An 18,756-nucleotide genomic window follows, 5' to 3' on the forward strand; every position below is an offset into this window, starting at 1 on the left:
TATTAAAAATATCATCACTAAAATGAGTTTAAAGCAATTAAGTACTAATTAATAATTGTAAGGATGGAAAACTGAGTCTGAGTGTGTTTGGTTGTATTATTAGCTTAGTTCCGCTTGCGTTTCTTGACTTGTGTGTATTTTCCAACTTGCATGTGAGTGCCATGTCCAAGTTTGCTGACTGACTCAGAAATGGAGCAGCCACAATAGTTGAATTGGAATCAATTAATTAATCATAAACACACATTCTCCAACTTGACCCCACCCAAACTTGCGGAAGGAGGATAGTATTATGCTGTAACAATAATATAAATAAAACAATTAATATATTTGAAGAATCTCTTAGGGTTGACTAAGCAATTTCGTTACACTTCACAAATATGTTTGCCAATTCAATCTGCTTAATTAGATCCCATAAATTACTCAATCATCGCTGCTAAATTAAGTTCCACTCACATGGTAACCATCTACACCTTATAACAAGTCTTCTCTGTAGCCCCGTTAATGTAAATACAATGTATTTAGATACTTAAATTGCAAGTCTGGTGATTATATTCCCTTTTGGAACTATTTTAAATTTCTAGTTCTTAAAACAATTTCTCTAATAGTTAATTTAACGTGACTGTGCATAATTCATTTTATCTTATTGAATTATAATAAATAATAGAAAAATACTAACTAGTGTTTGATGCTGGATAAAAAATTAGAAGTCAAAAATTTATATTAAAAAATGCATTTACACATTCTTTTATATAACTTTATTATAGTTTTCAATAAAAAAATTATTTATCAATTCTTTAACTAATATCTTAAGAGTACTGATTAGCGAACTCTAATTAATAAATCGATAGATTTACATGTCTTAAATGTAGTGTATCATAAAGTGAGTCTTAAATTCTAAAAATTAATATTATAAGTTGTAACATCTATAGTTCAGACATTTTAATTTTGAGAATATAAATATGTGATGTTTGTTTTTAAATTGTATACTTTAACATAATGGATATTTTGATTCATTAACATAATGAATTGATGCTTGAGAACAATGATTTCCAAGTTTTCTATTAATATTTGCGTGGAAAAAATGTATATTAATTAAACTCTGTAAGACTTCCTTAAAAAAGAAAAAGGGGGAAGAAAACAAACTTGAAGTCATGCTTGCGATAAAATTGCATAATGCTGAAATTTGAATATAGAATGAAGTATAGATTATTATATTGTATACCTATACCACTACCGTACCGTATGACTATGTCATGATGACTCGTGAGAGATGGCGGAATCCATTAGAGTCAATCCCTTTGGTGGAACAGACGACATTCCAAAGCAAAAGAGCCAAAAGAGATGAAAGGGGTTGCTCCACACGGTACACATGTCACCTGTTTGGTTAAACCGGCCAACAATTTTCTCACCCTTCACTATTCAACCATCTAAATCATGTTTACAAAACATAAAAAACAAATGTGTGTGAAGTTTAGATTTGCACAAAGAGACATGTGTGAAAAGGGTGGTCGTTTCACATAGGTTGAAAAGCTTATCGAATTCCCACTGTTTGTACAACAAATCAAATCGCTTGTAGATGGCACACGTTATGGAAGCTTCCTCTTAAGGTGCGGGTGAAAGTGGACCCAGGGTTGAGACATAACAGGCCGATTATATTTTGATACCTAATTAATTGAGATTTTAACTTGAACCATTTTTACCTGAGACACGGAATATCATACCGCTACATTAATTCATACTATACATGAATTAGAGCATCTAGATTTTGCGGTGTTTATTTTAAGATTGAACCCGTCTTTGCTGTTTAAGTTTTTTTGTTTTTCTTCCCTCAGACTTTTAGTCATCGGTGGACATCAACTACTCAACTACCTAAACCCAACCACTCCTATAATAACCCCCCTTTCTCCATCTTTCTCCCTCACAACGTGCTCCAGTTCATTTAACCTGAGAGGGTTTGTTTTGCTACAAGCAGAAAGGAGAGAAACAAGAACAAAATAATCAACTCAGATCTCATATTGGCAAGTACCCTTTTGAGGATCAAGGAGTGAAGAGTTGTTTATTATTATTGTAGCAAGATGGTTGGAAAATTAACGGTGGTGAGGCTTGTGTTGGCCATGTTTGTGTTGAGCTCTCTCCTTGCGACATCATGGGCACAGACGACATGTGCGAGCCATACCTTCACTAACAACAAGGTTTTCGCGACATGCCGTGATCTACCTCACTTAACCTCGTACCTGCACTGGACCTACGAAGAGAGCACAGGGAAGTTGGACTTGGCATTCAGACACACAGGAATCAGTGCAACAGACAGGTGGGTTTCATGGGCTATCAATCCCAGCGGTAGCCTTAGTTCAACCATGGTTGGAGCGCAGGCTCTGGTGGCTGTCTCGCAATCCGGTGGTACCCCAACGGTGTATACTTCTTCCATCTCCAGCTACGGGACCCAGTTGGCAGAGGGATCCATCTCTTATAATCACACTGCTTTATCAGCAACTCGTCAGAATAGTGAGATCACCATCTATGCTACCCTCACTCTTCCCAGCGGTACCACCACCTTGGTCCACCTTTGGCAAGATGGTCCTCTCTCTGGTTCTACCCCATCAATGCATGCTCAAGATTCTTCTAACCTCCAAGCCAAGGAAAGCCTCGATCTTGTTTCTGGTTCCAGTCAAGCTGGATCAAGTGGGGGTTCACTCAGAAGAAGAAGAAATGTAAGTACATGTTCTACTTCTAGTTAGTTCCCTTTACATCAAAATTGATATCAATTGGAATTGTATTATTTCAGCTTAATCGGTAGTCTCCAGTTGTTTCAGCTTAACTAGTATTCTGAAGTCATGTTTACGTGGTTTCATAAAAAAGAATTATTCAACCATGGTTCGTGAAGGGGATGTTGGATTTGCTTTTTATTTTTTTGGGAAATTGATTAAAGAATGTTAATTTGTTCAGGTGCATGGAGTGCTAAATGCGCTGAGTTGGGGAACTTTGATGCCTCTTGGTGCCATAATAGCAAGGTATTTGAAGGTGTTCAAATCTGCAGACCCTGCTTGGTTTTACCTTCATGTTACCTGCCAAACCTCTGCCTACATAATTGGTGTTGCTGGGTGGGGAACTGGTCTCAAACTCGGTAGTGACTCAGTTGGTATCAAGTATAATACCCATAGGACACTCGGGATCGTCCTCTTCTGCCTTGGAACCCTTCAGGTATGACATGTTCTTGATTTGTTTCTGTTGTGCCTCTTTCGAATGTTATGGGACTCACAGAAACTACCTCTTTCTTTGGATACAGGTTTTTGCTCTGCTTTTGAGGCCAAACAAGGATAACAAATACAGATTCTACTGGAACATTTACCACTACGCAATTGGATATGCCACCATAATCATCAGTATCGTTAACATCTTTAAAGGATTCGACGCATTGGAGAACTCCGTAGGGGATCGTTACAATGACTGGAAGCATGCTTACATTGGCATTATTGCAGCTTTGGGTGGCATTGCTGTGCTTTTGGAGGCCTACACATGGATCATTGTATTGAAGAGGAGGAACACAGAGAGAAAGACGGCACATGGAACAAATGGGATTAATGGGTATGGTTCTAGGCCACAGCAGGTGGTGTAGGGTAAGTGGACCGATAAATACTGGATTTTTGGCTTCTGGATCCTATCTATGAGTTTTGTTGTTTAACACTTGTGTCTGTATGTATATTTGTTTACATATATCGAGTGTCTTTAGGACACTCCCAGTAGCTTAGAGTCTGGTTTTGATATCAAATTCTTTCATAGGATAGTGAGCACCGGGGCGTGGTTTTTTCCATGCTATGCCAGAGGATACTTTGTACCGGTTTCTTCATATTTGTATTTATTATTTCCTTTTATCATACACTTTCTCCATACCATACCTTCCTGTTTCAAATATCTTTATTGTGTTATCTCCTGGGGTTAGATGAAGGCATTTAATTTTTCTTTCTTCCTTTTGGATCGGGGCAACAGCCGAGCGGATTTTAATGTGTGTACAATTTGGTAAAGTTTTCTCTCTGCATCTTGGACATCAACAGTGGAGCTGTGAATAATAAATAGCATAAAGGTTAAAGAGTACAGCCTGTACATGACACGTTTTGGTGAACATTGACCCAACCTCTATTGGCTTAGGCTTTGGAATTCGAATTTATATGCCGAAGGATGGATGCATTATGCTCTCTCTTTTGTCATATTCCTTCTATAGTTCTATTTGCGTCCGCTCTCTTCAGACTTGGCTTTACAATATTCTACATCAAACATTTTTCTATATTAAATAATGCAACCGTGTCCCCTTTTTTCTGAGAGTTTGAAAACGGAACCCACGGGCAAGTGCGCACGCCATCTCATTTTTATGAGCAACGACTTGCTACTTGCAATTGTTCTCGTATTTCTGCCAAACTTTTTTAAGACCGTGACAAGAGACTAAGGCACTAGGCACTAGCCGTATGATAATAAATTAGTAAGAGTCGCAAGAAAATGTCAAGAATATGGAAGTTTTCGAGAAGCCTCGCATACCCCATGTGAATGGAATTAATTTAAAGCAAGTTGCCTTGTGAACACGTGAGACATTCAATCAGAATTAGAGTGTAATATGCTCAAAGAATCACATTATTTGCATCAATTTCTTTTTTCTTTCACATAATTAGAGTAGCGCTATTTTCACCTTTTCTTTCTACGACGAGAAAAGAGAAAGAAACAAAAGAGAGAGAAATGTGAAATAAAATAAGTAATAATGCGAAGAGGAGAGAGAGAAAACGAATTACTACAAAAGGATTATGAAATTTTAGTGAAAATAACATTATTTATGTTGTTATTAGATTTTTTTGTTAGCCTTGCTAAATTACTTAAAAACCAACCATTTATTTAATGGGACCATTCACTATCCCCAATTATAACCGATGTTGAAAAAAAAAGTGTTTATTTAGAAGAAAAAAAGTGTTAACATTCTCAATATACTAAAATTTTGGCGATGGAATATAAAAGGAATTCACTTCTTTTGGAAGGATTTAAAATGATTTATTATTGTACAAAATGGGATTTATGACTGATACATTTGATTCACATAAGAATTTAAAAATTCTGAAACACTTTTATCAGGCAATTTTCACCGAAAATTGAGAATCTTTAACAATTATTGGAGCAAAGGGTAAATGAAGTAACGAAGATGGCTTATATTGACAAGTTCTTGCCATTATAGTAAATTTCTCACACCATTTGCCGCAGAGCATCAACAAGTGCATCCTTTAAGAAAGGGTTTGAAGCTGCTACTCGCTGAGATGTTATGTCAAAATCTGCACCAGACCTGAAGCAAGCGAAACATCAGACGTTGACGTAAGTATGAAATTTTTCCAACATATCGGAGCAACATTGTGTTTATAGCTTTCTATAGTAAGTCCTATCAACGGTGCATAAAGTATGTCACAATGCATGTCCATCCAACAACGTCTAAATAACTGTCCACAAGATGAAGATGCATGCGAAGAGCTGAATGGACTAGGTACCTAATTATGCAGAGACTATCTAGAACTTACTTATTCCCTTCGTGAAGAATAAGGATATCTAAGCAAAGTTACTTACGGATCAAATACAACACCTCCAGCTTCTCTAACAATGACAGCACCACCTGCCACATCCCTGGAACAAGAAAGAGACCATGTGAATCACATTATCACAATGCCCAACATTGAAGTAGTCGGAGATATACATACCAAGGACCACCAAAGCCAAGTTCAAAGAATACATCCAGCCTTCCACATGCAATTCCACAAAGATTCAGAGCGCAGGAGCCACTCATTCGAAGAGATCTCACCTGACACAGAAAATGTGGGGTTACGGTAGAATCAGTCATATCACATTAGTCCCATAGATTCCATGGAAAGTCCTGGCGTTACCTTGAAAAGCAAGCTGTTAATCCTATTGGTAGAGGCATCTACTGTTTCTTTGTCACGTTTTGTTCCAGCCTGTTCTTTCAGAAGGAAAAAAACTTGATGAATATCAAATTTGTCTTGATTCAAAAGGCAAAATATTTAAAAGTAAATCCGACCAATAATCTTAGTATTCCAAGTCAAGTTAGTATAACATAACCTTACTAACAAAAAAGACCAGATTTGTAATAATTAAGCGCAATAATCCTTATACAGGTAAAGATCACATGCCCACTCAGTAGGATACACCATAAAGCAGACATAGTAATCACAAGTTACAATCAGCTAAACGATCACATTGATATTTTGGCATGTTAGCAATTTCCTAAGATTAAAATATACTCAGAAAACACAAATTTCACTTCCAAAATTAAATTCTTTCTTATTTTCTTCAATGATTTGATTATTACCTGAATAAAATGAAATGTTTAGACTTTGTTGCTTTCAAGATTGCAAATAACACTAATCTGATTAGTAATGCTCTGATCTAACTTGCCTGCCCGAACATGTTTTCAAATCATTTATAAAAAAAAACTAAATGTGGTGAAGTACATAAGTTACAGATATACACAAATAACTTGATACATAATTTTTTTTAGTATAATATTTTTTGTGGAAATAGAGACTTCAAAGTGGTTCCTAGCCCACTAGCAGTATTAGAAATAAAGGGGAAAAATAAAAAAGGTATAATAAGATAATGAATGCAATGATAATACTTGAGGGGAAAGTGACTATTATGATTTAAATGGGTTCAAAAGTAATGGCCGTGATGTAAGATTACGCACAGTGTCATAATAAAAAAAATTACACACTAGAAACTGAGATTTAAGATGCTATACAACTGTTATCTAGAAAGTTAATTTGACGCACATTGTGTTGAACAAGACTGTCTGGTTATGATAGGGATCTTCTACTTAACAGAAAGTCATGCCATATAAAGTTGAATTGGGTGTTACACCAAATATAGGAGATAAGCAAGGTTTATTACTTTTCAAGGGGTTTATATGTTGCCACTTTGATTAACTGAAAGAAACATTCTCACTTAGAAGTCCATTCCACACATTGATATTTTTCAGCAAACTGTATTTCTCAGTTCCATGCGTGTCATCAACACAAGTGCACACTAAGGAGAGGGAGGGGAATACAGTTCATTGATTAAAAAAAATGAGTAGATTTCCCAAAGTCAAGTCAACTATAGCAGGCTCGACATACCTCAGTTGCAAGAAGAGAGCTGATTAGTTCAGTTTGTGACGATACTGTGAAATTTTAAGCCATAAGCATAACATTTAAATTAACAACAAACAATGAAAAGATAAAGAACAGATGACACACCTTTTATAGGATTCCCATTCAAAAAGGCACCTTTTCCACGGATTCCAGTGAAAAGCTACATAAAGCAATCCCAACTTGTAATTTGTAAACTAAGCTAGAGAAGAAAATTAATTAAAAATACTACAGTGTCATACCAATGTCTAATTTAAACATAAATTAACCAGTGTATTTCCTAATTAAATTACTTCAGCATCTAGTCTCCAACAAATCTTTTTGAATGCATCATAGCTACAAAGAAGAACGATGATAAAAGAAGACATAAGAACAATTGATTAAGGTTTGCCTATCATATTCAACCTTGTCCTATTTCTACATTGGGCCATTATCCCAGAACCCTAAACAAAATAATAATACATACAAAATTATGTTTTAACAATGAATAAAATTTTGCATGTTTCTAACTTAAGAAAATTCTAATTGTTTTGTGGTCAACCACTTATAAAACATCCACAAGAGGGAATATTTCTCACCTCATTAATTATTGGATTGTACACAACACCAACTGTAGGAGTTTTTCCAATTGTAAGACCAATGGAGACACAAACAAAGGGGAACCTACAAATAATAGAATTTAGTCAATCAATATGGAAATGAGAGTCTCACTATTCTACTATCAACTTAAACACTAGAATTGATTATTACCCATGCACAAAGTTAGTAGTTCCATCCAGGGGATCAACTATCCATGTGGGTTCATCTGTAAGTTCCGTAGAGCCACAGGCAGCTGTGGTTTCTTCTCCAATGAACTAGGAACACCAAATTAAATGAACTTAAGGAAATATATACTGGCAAAATAGAAAGAATATCCACCCATCTTAAACTTGACTAAGGAGAACATGTAAAGTTGCTCAGTTTGAGGGAAATATGAATAAACCTTATGAGTGGGATAAAGCTCTTTGAGATGATTAAATATGAGTTCCTCACATGCTTTATCAGTTTCTGTGACCAAATCAACCTGTCCATCAAGCAAAAAAGGTAAAAGACAGTCAGTAAAAGAGATATAATTTTATCACTTTAATGCCATGATAATGCTATATTTTACATTACATTACTATCTGAACTTCTTTTCAAGAACATAGAACAAGTACCCCAAACTTATCACTTATTTTTCTCCAATATAAGTCAGGTCATATTCCACACCTTTTTGAGCTTGTAGAGCCTTGCTTATACATTGATATGCATAAGAAATTAATTATTTACAAAGTGTATATTTAACTTAGATTATTTGTCGTGAGACCTTTCAAATCAAAAGAAAAAGAATCCTGAAAATTAAATAAAATCAAAGGTTAAACTTTGGTCTCTGTTTGTGATGTTAAATAATTCCTACATAAAAATATATAAAAAAAATAAAAAATAAAAAGTAGTTTTCAAATCAGTCCATATACATGAAATCATTTTCACTTCACTAATTGCCATCTACAACTGCGATAACTCCATCTAATTACTCATCCTTCTCAGTTAATAACAGATTATGACAAGATGTCAACAAGTATGACTAGATGGTTTAATATTTTGGTCCCTACACTTGACACTATTTTTCAAGTTGTCACTGTTCACTAAAAAATTGAATTCCAACTAATCACTATATGTGAAATGATTCACTCTTTGCTTGTGATAATCTAAATGAAAAGTTATATAGCTTTCTACCCAGCTTGACAGTAGGAAAGTAGAATGCAGAATGGAAAAGCAAAATGCTAAATGAAAAACTAATATATAATCATAAATGCGGTTGAAGAGGCAGCCATTAGGTTGACATTCATAAATTACTAGCCTCACCCTCGGCATGAAAATAAGCTTTGAGCTTGTTGCAAATAAAACCATTAAATATAATTTGGGCTTTCACCAAATACGGTTGGAATGATCATAGTCTTGGAGAGCAGGTTGAAATGTTGCTTGATCAATGAAGGAATTTATCAGCTTGTGATTCATTGTTGAGATAAGAGAAATCGTTAAGTATGATGAACAAAGGGAGATTGGTATGAATCATAACCAACAGGTGACTACATGACTCATCAAGGGAAATAAATCATCAGAATGATTGTCAGTGGAAAAAGAACCTGACTAAAATTGAATGATTTGGTATGGACTATGGAGACGAGATGAAAGCAGTTGGAACTGAATACTGATAAGGTAAGGACATCTGGAACTAGAGACAAAAATTGGGCCAGACTACTTCTGGGACAAACACCAGCACGGCCAGACTGCATCTGGGTCTGAGATCAGGACCAAATTGCATTTGGGATAATAATTGAGGGCCCATGGGTTATGTAACAAACTATTTTGCTTATGATGATGATAGCTCAGCATTTTTAGTTGCATGAACACTCCCCTCACCCACTACTCCCCCAATTTCCTCCTTTGACATTTTGTCTACCCCACTATTTCTACAAATTCCTCTTCTCCCTGATTGTCCCTAAATTTTTCCTTCCATTTTCAACCAAATCTCCTTGCACCCCATTCATAATCAAGACTAAAGGTGAGTTCCCACTCTTAATTCTTGCTGTCCTTGTCTTAAATCTGATAACCTCTCAAGCATGATTTTCAAATAGAGATTCACATTGTGAATCGAAAGACTTATTTTACAAATCATGAATCTTATGGTTCATGATCAATAACTACAAACATTATACATGGCTATCAAAGTCATAAAAAAAAACATAAAAACAGATCAAAGAGAATTTTGATATAAAACATTGAAAACCTCTGTATGTTGGCATTTTAAAGTCAAATAATTCGCTACACATCTAAAAAAAGTGAAATATAAACTTCAACATTAATCATAATACAACTCATAACAGTTAAAATAGAATAAGACTATGTAAGGGGACACTTCCACAGTGGATTGACCTGATAACAACCTCTTTTCTTTGTGGCTTCACATAATAACAAACAACCTCTTTCTTTTTATTTATGCGACTCATTTTTCACCCTTTTGGCACACACAGACAGAGCACACATCAAAAAGCACATGCACAGGGCACAACAACAAAATAGAGAGATAAAAGCAGCAACAAAACACAGAGTACGAGATAGGGAGACCACTGGGACCAGCAGGACCTTGGACAATGAATACAAGCAGAAATAAAATACTAGGAAACACAATATATGAAGCATGAGTAGTGTCGGGGTGGAAGCATTAATTGAATTGATTATGAATTGATGCCCGGTGAAGCATGGCCCCTAGTTTGAGTTTATTACTGGGTGAATACACCTTGGAACTGTGATATGAATAATATGTCTAGTTTAGTTGAGTACTTCTTGGCTAGAGCTTATTTGGTCTTCATGTGCGTTTGATAATTACATAACTAATTCATTAACAAAATTGCTAAGAGTACAAAATGAAACAATGTCCACAATAATCAACCATATATAAGAATTGTCTGATTTTTTGTCTCTTTAAAGCTCGTACTACCTCATTCATAATCTCAAACATGAGACAATCTTAAAGTTTGTACAGTGCTCAGTAGTTGAGGTACAGAGGATGAAAAAGGAGATAAAAGAGACTGAATAATCTGAGATTAATTTTAACTTCATATGATGTGATATATTACAATGTGATGGTAAAACATAAACCAACCATTATTTATACTAATATTATATCATAATTCTAACTAAACAAGGAAACAAATCGTGAAACATAAAGAAAATAAAAAACTAACAAAATGCATCCTAAGAAATTTATAAGATACTCTAAAATATTACAAGATAAAGAGCAGGTGTAAACTAAAAATAAATATTATTTTCGATAGAAAAACTCTTAAAAAATGCTTTTATGCAAACAGCCTCGTTGTCAAAATACTATTAGATTGTTGTGGAGGCTTATTTATGACTCGGAACCAGTGAAGGAGAGAGAGGATGCCCAAGCACCGCCGTGGCTTGTGTGCATTTTATTGTTTATCCCGAATGTAAATCTTAGAGAGATAACAAATTCACATATAAAACCGATTTGAGAACTTCTTTCGTCACCCAAAGTTCAATTTAACACAACTACTCAAACACAAGCTGACACCACACCATAAAACGAAGCGAGAAAGGAGAGAATGCGAGCGAGCGAGCGAGCAAACCTGTCCTTTGTGTTCCACGTTTTTAGTCTGGTAGAATCCTTTTCGAATAATCTGGAAATCACGCGACGAACACAAGAGACGCATACTGAGAATCGTAAGAATCAACGGAGAGGCTTAAAGCGAAAACGAACTAACCTCGCCAGCTTTGTGAGCCGCGTCGACCGCAGATGCGAGGAATTCCGAGAGCGAATCTGCAGTTGAATTTCGGTCAGTGAAGTTAGCATGAACCGAAAAACTAAGTGCAAGATCCGACATCAGAAACTGAAACGAGAGAAAGATGTTGAATGGTAACAATTACCATAGCCAGTGTCAACCATTTTGTTCTTGTTTGTGCGAAAGAGAGAAGTAGAAGGAAGGAGAAGGTACTGAAAAGTGATGATGCAGTAGAGGCTGTGCTTTCTTCTTGAGCTTTCCTTTTCACTCACCAGTGATCACTACACAAGCACATCAACCCGCATCTGCCATCTCTATCTATATATACTTACATTTTTGTAAATAACTAAATTCATTATTAAATAATTATTATATATTTAGTATATAGTATTATATATAAATTGACTCTAAAATTGAAAAGAAATATAACGATATTATTTTTAATATAAGTTATGATTAAGTTCAAATAATTTATTTAAAGAATATTTTGAAATAAACGCAAATTGGTGTATTGACTTTATATCTTTTTTTAGTAAACTCTCTCTAACACAAAAGTGTTTATATTACAACTCGTAATAAACTATAAATAAGTTCTCCCAACCATATTCATGCCATACTCTCCTAATCTCTTTTAGAAGTTTTTTTGATTAATTTTTTAAATATAATTTTTATTTTGGACATTTTATTATTTTTTATGCTATTACTTTTATAAATTTTGAAAATAATTATAATTTTCATTTACTGACGGTGTGATATACATTTAAAATTTAAATATGCCATGTAAAAAAATGTTACGTGACGTTTTCTCAAAGACCGTTACTAATTATGAACCGTTAATAATTAGAGGTGCTCTAAGATCAAAATCAACAATTTTTTTAAGAATTAAAACAAAATTTTGTCAATATTTATATAATGAATAAAAACATTTAAAATTTTAAATCGTTAATTTATAAATAAAACTTTATTTCAAAAGGTTATGTAAGGAAAATTTTTACTTTTTAAGTTACCAATACTAAAAAGTGTTGCTTTTATTTTATTTTATACATTTTAATTACTTTTTTCATTTTACTATCATTCTGATTAATAAATACACGAGTTATCATAATATGTTGGAATGAGCAGAAAGGGTGTGACTATTTTTAAAATGTGGCCTTGTATCTAATCCCAAAATCTATGTATATGGGAAAAAAAGGTTTTTGAGAGTTTCAAAATTTTAATTCCTAACCCTGTCTATAGAAACTAATCTCTCACCTACCAAGCAAGAATATAATTTTTTTGAATACACCGTAAAAAAAACTCATTCTCTTTAAGATTGAACTTTTATAAATTATATATAAAAAGGTTTTAAATTATCATTTAGACATTCTTTGCATCGTCATTAAATGAATTTATCTATAATAATAATAATTACAGAAAGTGTTGAACTTTTTAATAAGATGTCAATGCTGAAATAGACACATAAAGTAGACAATACATAAAAATGCAACTAAAGTAACTATCTGATAAAGAACAAGAGCTTAAGAGTTGAGTGATATTTCCAGTGTCATTAATTCAAGCATATTCAATACAACATGGAGACCTCAAAACAATTATTGAAAGAAAACTGTATTCTTTTAGTGAAAGTTCTAAAAATAATTCATACAAAATCAATTAATGAATTAAATCAAATCAAATTTGATATTCAAGTAATTCTAAAGACAGCATAATGAATTGATCATTTCAGAATCTAAGTTTCTAGTTAAATTAGCAGTAGTGAATGCCATATGGAATATGCCAAAGATTATTCCGATGCGTTGTTTGGGTTCTGCGCCATGCACTTTTCCAAATTCTAGGTCGCCTCGTCATGTCCACATGGGTACCAAACATATAACTGCTGAGAAAGGGGGTATGATTATCACATTGGGCCCCCCTTATCACATGCTCCTCTTTTATTGGTTCGTAAAGCCTCCTCTCAAGTCTCAACCACAAATAAAGAGGCCCCACTCTGTATATTGTTGCAAAATAGGTAGTAATAAAACATCATGTCTACTTGATTGGATTGTGGGCCTGAAGAGTGGAGGTTGAACTGCTCCCTGTTCATCCTTCCAAAAAAATAATGAAATCATGATTCATATATTCCATTTCCCTCCCTACACCATAACATTACCAAAACTATTTTCACAAAATACTTATATCCCAATCAAAATCCCACGGGCACCCACCAGTCACCACTGGTATGTTGACCCCTTATGCCTTTCTGCGTATCTTACATGACTTCAGAAGGAAACACTATTTTATTCACCAGCACAACAGCTTCACCTCATCACTGTTGATGAGCTTAAACAAAAAATACTTGTCGAACCTAAGTCATTAAATAAACTTAAACACTTGCACAAATAAAATAAGAAAATAAAATAAATTAAACTTCTTCAATAAATTAAAAATAAAATTATACAACTCAGCAGTTGAATTCATTTCCCCTTATTTTTATTTTTATCTTACAAGTGTTTACAGAAAATTTTATCCAAAGAGGACTCGAGACATTCAGCAGCTAGTTATAAGAAACAAAAGCAGCATATAAGTAGAAGAGCAGTCAAACAAATTTGTGACTGTCAGATTATTGCATGACCTCGCACAACTAATAATTTACACGGCAACTTGGAAGACCTTTATTACTAACACCTACAAAGCCATAAAGCGCACGTAGCTCATTTAAGCAATTTATTTATCTACAATTTTAGAGGGTGGATATAAAATTACAGAAAGGAAGCATCCAAGTCTGAATGAAATGATAGTCTCATCTTGATGAAGACTAACAGAACTACTACAATACACAATTCGCTAAAGTGAGATACCACATTGTAACATGACACTTGACAATTTGCAGTTCACGTGTGTTGTTCCCTTGGTTAAAGGGCTTCGATTTCCTTCATCACTTGAGCTTTGTCGGCCTCAAATTGTTCATCCTCTGCACAATCACAACAAATATGTGATCATGGGAACCTGATAATTAATACTATAAAAGCAACGAAACTCTAAAGAAATGGCATCACTTACCTTTATCAATTTTGAAGTCTTCCAATAATCTCAGAATCTTACTTTTATTCGCAACAAGTATACCAACAATGTCCGCTGGTTTACGTTGGTTAGCAGCAAATAGCTGTTATGACAAGCAAATATCAATAATGTGAATAAACGCGTGATTAAGAACAGTCACTTCCAAATGTGTACTATAATATTATTATAGTACCTTGAAAACATGAAATGCTTCGATTTGTATGCTCTTGCTTGACTCCTGTAGAATAAATCAACAGCGACCCATTAAACGCAACTATAAATACATATCCAAGTTCTTAATTTTTTTCTCCATTAGATATACTATCATCAGAAACTCAATTTGGACACGTGTTCAGTATTCTAATCTTGATGCTTAGGCAAACTGCAGCAAAAGCAACAGGGTGAAGGGCTATATATTTTGATGGAAATAATGCCCTTTTACTTGCTAAAAACAGCAAATGAATAGAAGAATGGAATAAATATGGTGGATAAACAAGGGTTACTGGTAGTGAGGCAGCGCACAAAAGGACAAGGCAAGTAGATAAGTAATAAGACGTGTCATTTAAGTTTTATGTAAAGGACATACTCTAAGAAGATTCATTAAAATCCTTAAGTTGTCTCTTGAGCTCACATATTGTGTCATTACTGCTGAATTTGAACGATCAAGTAATATATCTCCCAACAACTGTGAAAGAGAAAGAAATCAACTAGCAATATAAGCGTCAATTCAACATGAAACTGACATTAATTAAAAAGCAGACAGTAAAGACCAAAAAATCCTAAATTCTCGAGGGGGATAGGGGGACAAAGGAAATCCAGCAGCAATGTAACTTTGACAAGCTGTGATATTTTTTATTTTAATTTATCAGGAACATTAATAGGCCAAAAGAATCACAAATGTGTATACACAATCAAGCGAAGATTTATCAAACCCAAATTTAAGTCTTCAACAGGGAAAATTTCTAATGCCCTAACATCAGCAGTTTGCTTCATTCAATGTTCTTACAAATTAGCAACTTACAGTTGAGACCAAAGTTAAATTTATATGGATAGGCAAAAAGAAATTATATAAAACCTTGACAGCTTGGCGCCTTGTAATATAATTGGAAGATTCCAACAGCTTAGTGTTATATTCTGCAAAAAACTGAAAGCAGCAACCACAAAGGGAGTAGTAGTTGATAAGTAATCAACAAATAATTAATTAAATAAACCAGATACAAATAATACTTATAAATATAAACTGACAGGTAGATGATTATATGTATGCAGCAGAAAGTTTTCAAACAAATCTTCAAAAAGCAGTATTTAAGAAACAAAAACCCCTAAATATCGTGAATGAACATGCATGAGTGGTTATTGGTTAATAAACACAAAAACAGAAATGGCTCTTTGATAGAAAATATGTTCATCCACCATGCATGAAGAATCATTTTCTAGAAGTGCATATTTTTATCTGAACAGAAATCAATGTTTAGAAGCAAAGTCAGATTATAATTTATACCAAAAGCATTACCCATTGAAACTCTACAAAACTAAAATCAAAGTCATGCCCATATTGGAACCAAATTATAAACTCTTATTTGAGAGCCTTTATCAATCAAATATACCACCCCATGCATATAATTTAGCAATATAATGTTACGAAAAGAAAAAGGCTGTATACAAGTGTATATATTAAAATAAAAAATGCTACTTTATACTTAGGTTGAAGAGGAACCTACCCATTCATAATTCTTGGAAAGGAATTCAGCTACAGTAGATTTATGCCTTGTCAAGAGCTCCTGGAACGTGACAAGACTGTATAGAATTAACTCTATTGGAAAAATGTGCATGGCACAAAAGAAGGAAATGGTGATCATAAGTTCTTTTTTCATGAAACCCACCTTAAAGGTTGCTGCAGCATCTGCAGCAATGTCAAAATTTGGGAGTTGAATATAGTCAAAGAACTTCTTCATACGAGGTGAGTTCAGAACATATCTGATATAAAACCATGAAGTGTTATAGAAACACAGTATTTATGATAGGGGAAAAAGTTATAAGACAGATCAATTTCCCTTTTCTAATTCCAGTGCTCAGTTCTTTATATGAGCTTCCTACACAGCAACTTTCTCATTTGGCATGAATCTCTAAGAAGTGCAGTTATATGAAAGTATAAAAAACAAAAGTACCAGCATATAACTAGAAAATGCAATACTTTTCCAACATAGATTACAACCCTAAAAATTTCTACCAGTCATCAATCATTAATAGCTTTGAGCTTGATAGCACACACAACACAAAAGGAATTAAACACACATTCTTTTTCCTTACTTTGCAACAATCTGGTGTCTTATGCACTCCCTCAGCATTGCACCATAGTGTAAAGCCATATCTGTGTTTTCATAGCTGAAAGGAAACGATTGCTAGTCAATTGCATACAAAAATTGATTCAAGGGAAAGCAGAATTTAGTGTAAACCACGGTGAGAAACATAAGAAACAAGATAGGCATCACAAGATGTGAACAAGACCTACATGTGACAAAACTAAATTTAAAAATCACAATCAGGGTCATGACGTTATCATGTCTAATTCATTTATTCTTAAAATTCCAACTTTGGTAAGAAAATGATTTCCATTCATTTGATCAAGCAGAAGAGTCCACCACACTCATTGCAAAACTTACTATAGCCAGAATAAAGAAACCAAAAATGCCATCCAATGTTTTCTTACCCAACTATCAAAATATCCATAAGATCCAAATTTTTCTCCAGGTAATCAGATGCAATCAACTTAAACTGAACCTGTTGCCTTTGTAAATTGGCAACAACTTGAGTGGCATCTTTTCTGGCCTGCAAAAGCCCATAGACTCCAGGTTAGCAAACAGTAAACAATCAAAGTACAGCATCAGGATAAAATTGTAATTCCAACCATCACCCAGATTCTTAATAAGTATACCTATCCTACAAAGGGTATCTAACAGCATCAAACAAGTAAACAAACAGCACATTTATTGACTGCAAATATCAGGAGGCCTCACAAAAAATTCATCACTACCTCCAAATTCAATTTCGGAAGACATTTGATAATCAGTCGCAACGTGTTCTCTTTAAAAAACTCCTGAGTCAACTGCGCACAAGCGTCCGACACTGGTTCAGATTCACTATTTCCATACAGGATACACTTTAGCTCCCTGATGTTTTTATATAGCTCGGCCATCTGCTGTTAGATGGATCACACAAACATCATAAGCATCAAATAAGGGTGTTTGCCAGCGGCACAAGAAGCCAAGATCCAACAAAAAATAACCAAACAGAATAATTCCAGCAGTTCCGTTTCAGCTCAGACAAATCATACCACTGCTCGTATAATATAATGCCTTACACAATGGCATGCAAAGCTCAATTACATTTACCACTAAGTCCCACCTTTCAAAACCAAACAAATGAACAAAAATTGCAATACTAAAACACAAACATAAACAATTAATCGCTAACTAACTAAAGTGATTAATCACATATATATATATATATGCTCTAAACTAACGTTCTAATAAAACACAACACAACAGCACTGATCAAAGTTAAATTAACGTTCTGATTCACTAATCAAGGCTCTAAGGTTCCGCTCATTGGTGATGTACTAGGCATTCTATTTGAACTTAAGAGTTAGTTGAGATCAGACTCGCGAAGATAAGAGATTAAAGAAAATAAATCATAAAAAGAGATTAAAATGCGATCTAGAGAAAGAAAAAAAAAATAATAATAAAAAAAGGTAGTGCATAAGAACGAACTTTCTCTTCACGTTTGCTTTCGCGGGTTTCGGTAGTGCGATCAACAACGAGAAGAAGATCTCTGGTATGGCGCACTACATCAGCAGGAGTGCGAGGCTTGGACTTGAAGAGACCCTTCATCTTCTCTTTCTCTGAAATCCCAGACACACTGGTTAGGGTTTGTGATTCGTGGGAGTGGGAGGAAGGGGGCAAAATAAGAACAAGATCAATCCCGATATTTTAATTATTTTTGTTATTTCCAAATATAATGTTATTATTATTTATTTATTATGTGTGAGATTTTGTTGGAAAATTATGGAGGAGAAGATAAAATCCACACTGAGCATGGATACAAAACGATCAGCTACAGGATTAGGATTCGACCTAACACCAGAAAAAACAACCCTTCTTTCATAATTCATCTCAACCATTTTTATTTAACCGCTCCACTCTCACCCAAACTAAATATACTTCCATTTAACA

At 34.3% G+C, this 18,756-nt stretch overlaps 3 protein-coding genes across 5 annotated transcripts; 1 reads left to right on the top strand and 2 right to left on the bottom strand.

Moving 5' to 3' along the window:
- Positions 1–1,702: 1,702 nt before the first annotated feature.
- On the top strand, positions 1,703–3,875 carry LOC109804003 (cytochrome b561 and DOMON domain-containing protein At4g17280). The gene is made up of 3 exons (XM_020365731.3): positions 1,703–2,711; positions 2,947–3,201; positions 3,287–3,875. The coding sequence occupies exons 1-3, from the start codon at positions 2,076–2,078 to the stop codon at positions 3,614–3,616; spliced, it is 1,221 nt and encodes a 406-aa protein (XP_020221320.1). The 5' UTR covers positions 1,703–2,075; the 3' UTR covers positions 3,617–3,875.
- A 1,117-nt stretch (positions 3,876–4,992) lies between these two features.
- On the bottom strand, positions 4,993–11,795 carry LOC109804004 (inositol-phosphate phosphatase). Its single transcript, XM_020365732.3, has 12 exons — positions 11,634–11,795; positions 11,471–11,526; positions 11,336–11,386; positions 8,146–8,226; positions 7,914–8,017; positions 7,742–7,826; positions 7,272–7,326; positions 7,152–7,195; positions 5,907–5,975; positions 5,724–5,824; positions 5,593–5,649; positions 4,993–5,317 (listed from the first exon to the last, which is right to left on the bottom strand). The coding sequence occupies exons 1-12, from the start codon at positions 11,650–11,652 to the stop codon at positions 5,221–5,223; spliced, it is 819 nt and encodes a 272-aa protein (XP_020221321.1). The 5' UTR covers positions 11,653–11,795; the 3' UTR covers positions 4,993–5,220.
- A 2,137-nt stretch (positions 11,796–13,932) lies between these two features.
- Positions 13,933–18,756, bottom strand: LOC109804159 (putative MO25-like protein At5g47540). 3 transcript variants are annotated; one of them, XM_020365945.3, is made up of 12 exons: positions 18,658–18,756; positions 18,295–18,425; positions 17,559–17,720; positions 17,235–17,353; positions 16,835–16,909; positions 16,408–16,501; positions 16,246–16,305; positions 15,600–15,668; positions 15,111–15,209; positions 14,718–14,762; positions 14,525–14,627; positions 13,933–14,435 (listed from the first exon to the last, which is right to left on the bottom strand). In XM_020365945.3, exons 1-12 carry the CDS (start codon positions 18,686–18,688, stop codon positions 14,377–14,379), a joined length of 1,047 nt encoding a protein of 348 aa, XP_020221534.1. In that variant the 5' UTR covers positions 18,689–18,756; the 3' UTR covers positions 13,933–14,376. The 3 variants fall into 3 exon arrangements, with proteins under 3 accessions (XP_020221534.1, XP_020221533.1, XP_020221535.1); XM_020365944.3 differs by having other exon boundaries at positions 17,559–17,723; positions 18,658–18,753; XM_020365946.3 differs by lacking the exon at positions 18,658–18,756 and having other exon boundaries at positions 17,559–17,723; positions 18,295–18,620.

Source organism: Cajanus cajan, chromosome 1 (genome assembly GCF_000230855.2).
Source record: "Cajanus cajan strain Asha chromosome 1, NIPB_CcT2T_4, whole genome shotgun sequence".
In the NCBI taxonomy this organism is placed as follows: Eukaryota; Viridiplantae; Streptophyta; class Magnoliopsida; order Fabales; family Fabaceae; genus Cajanus; species Cajanus cajan.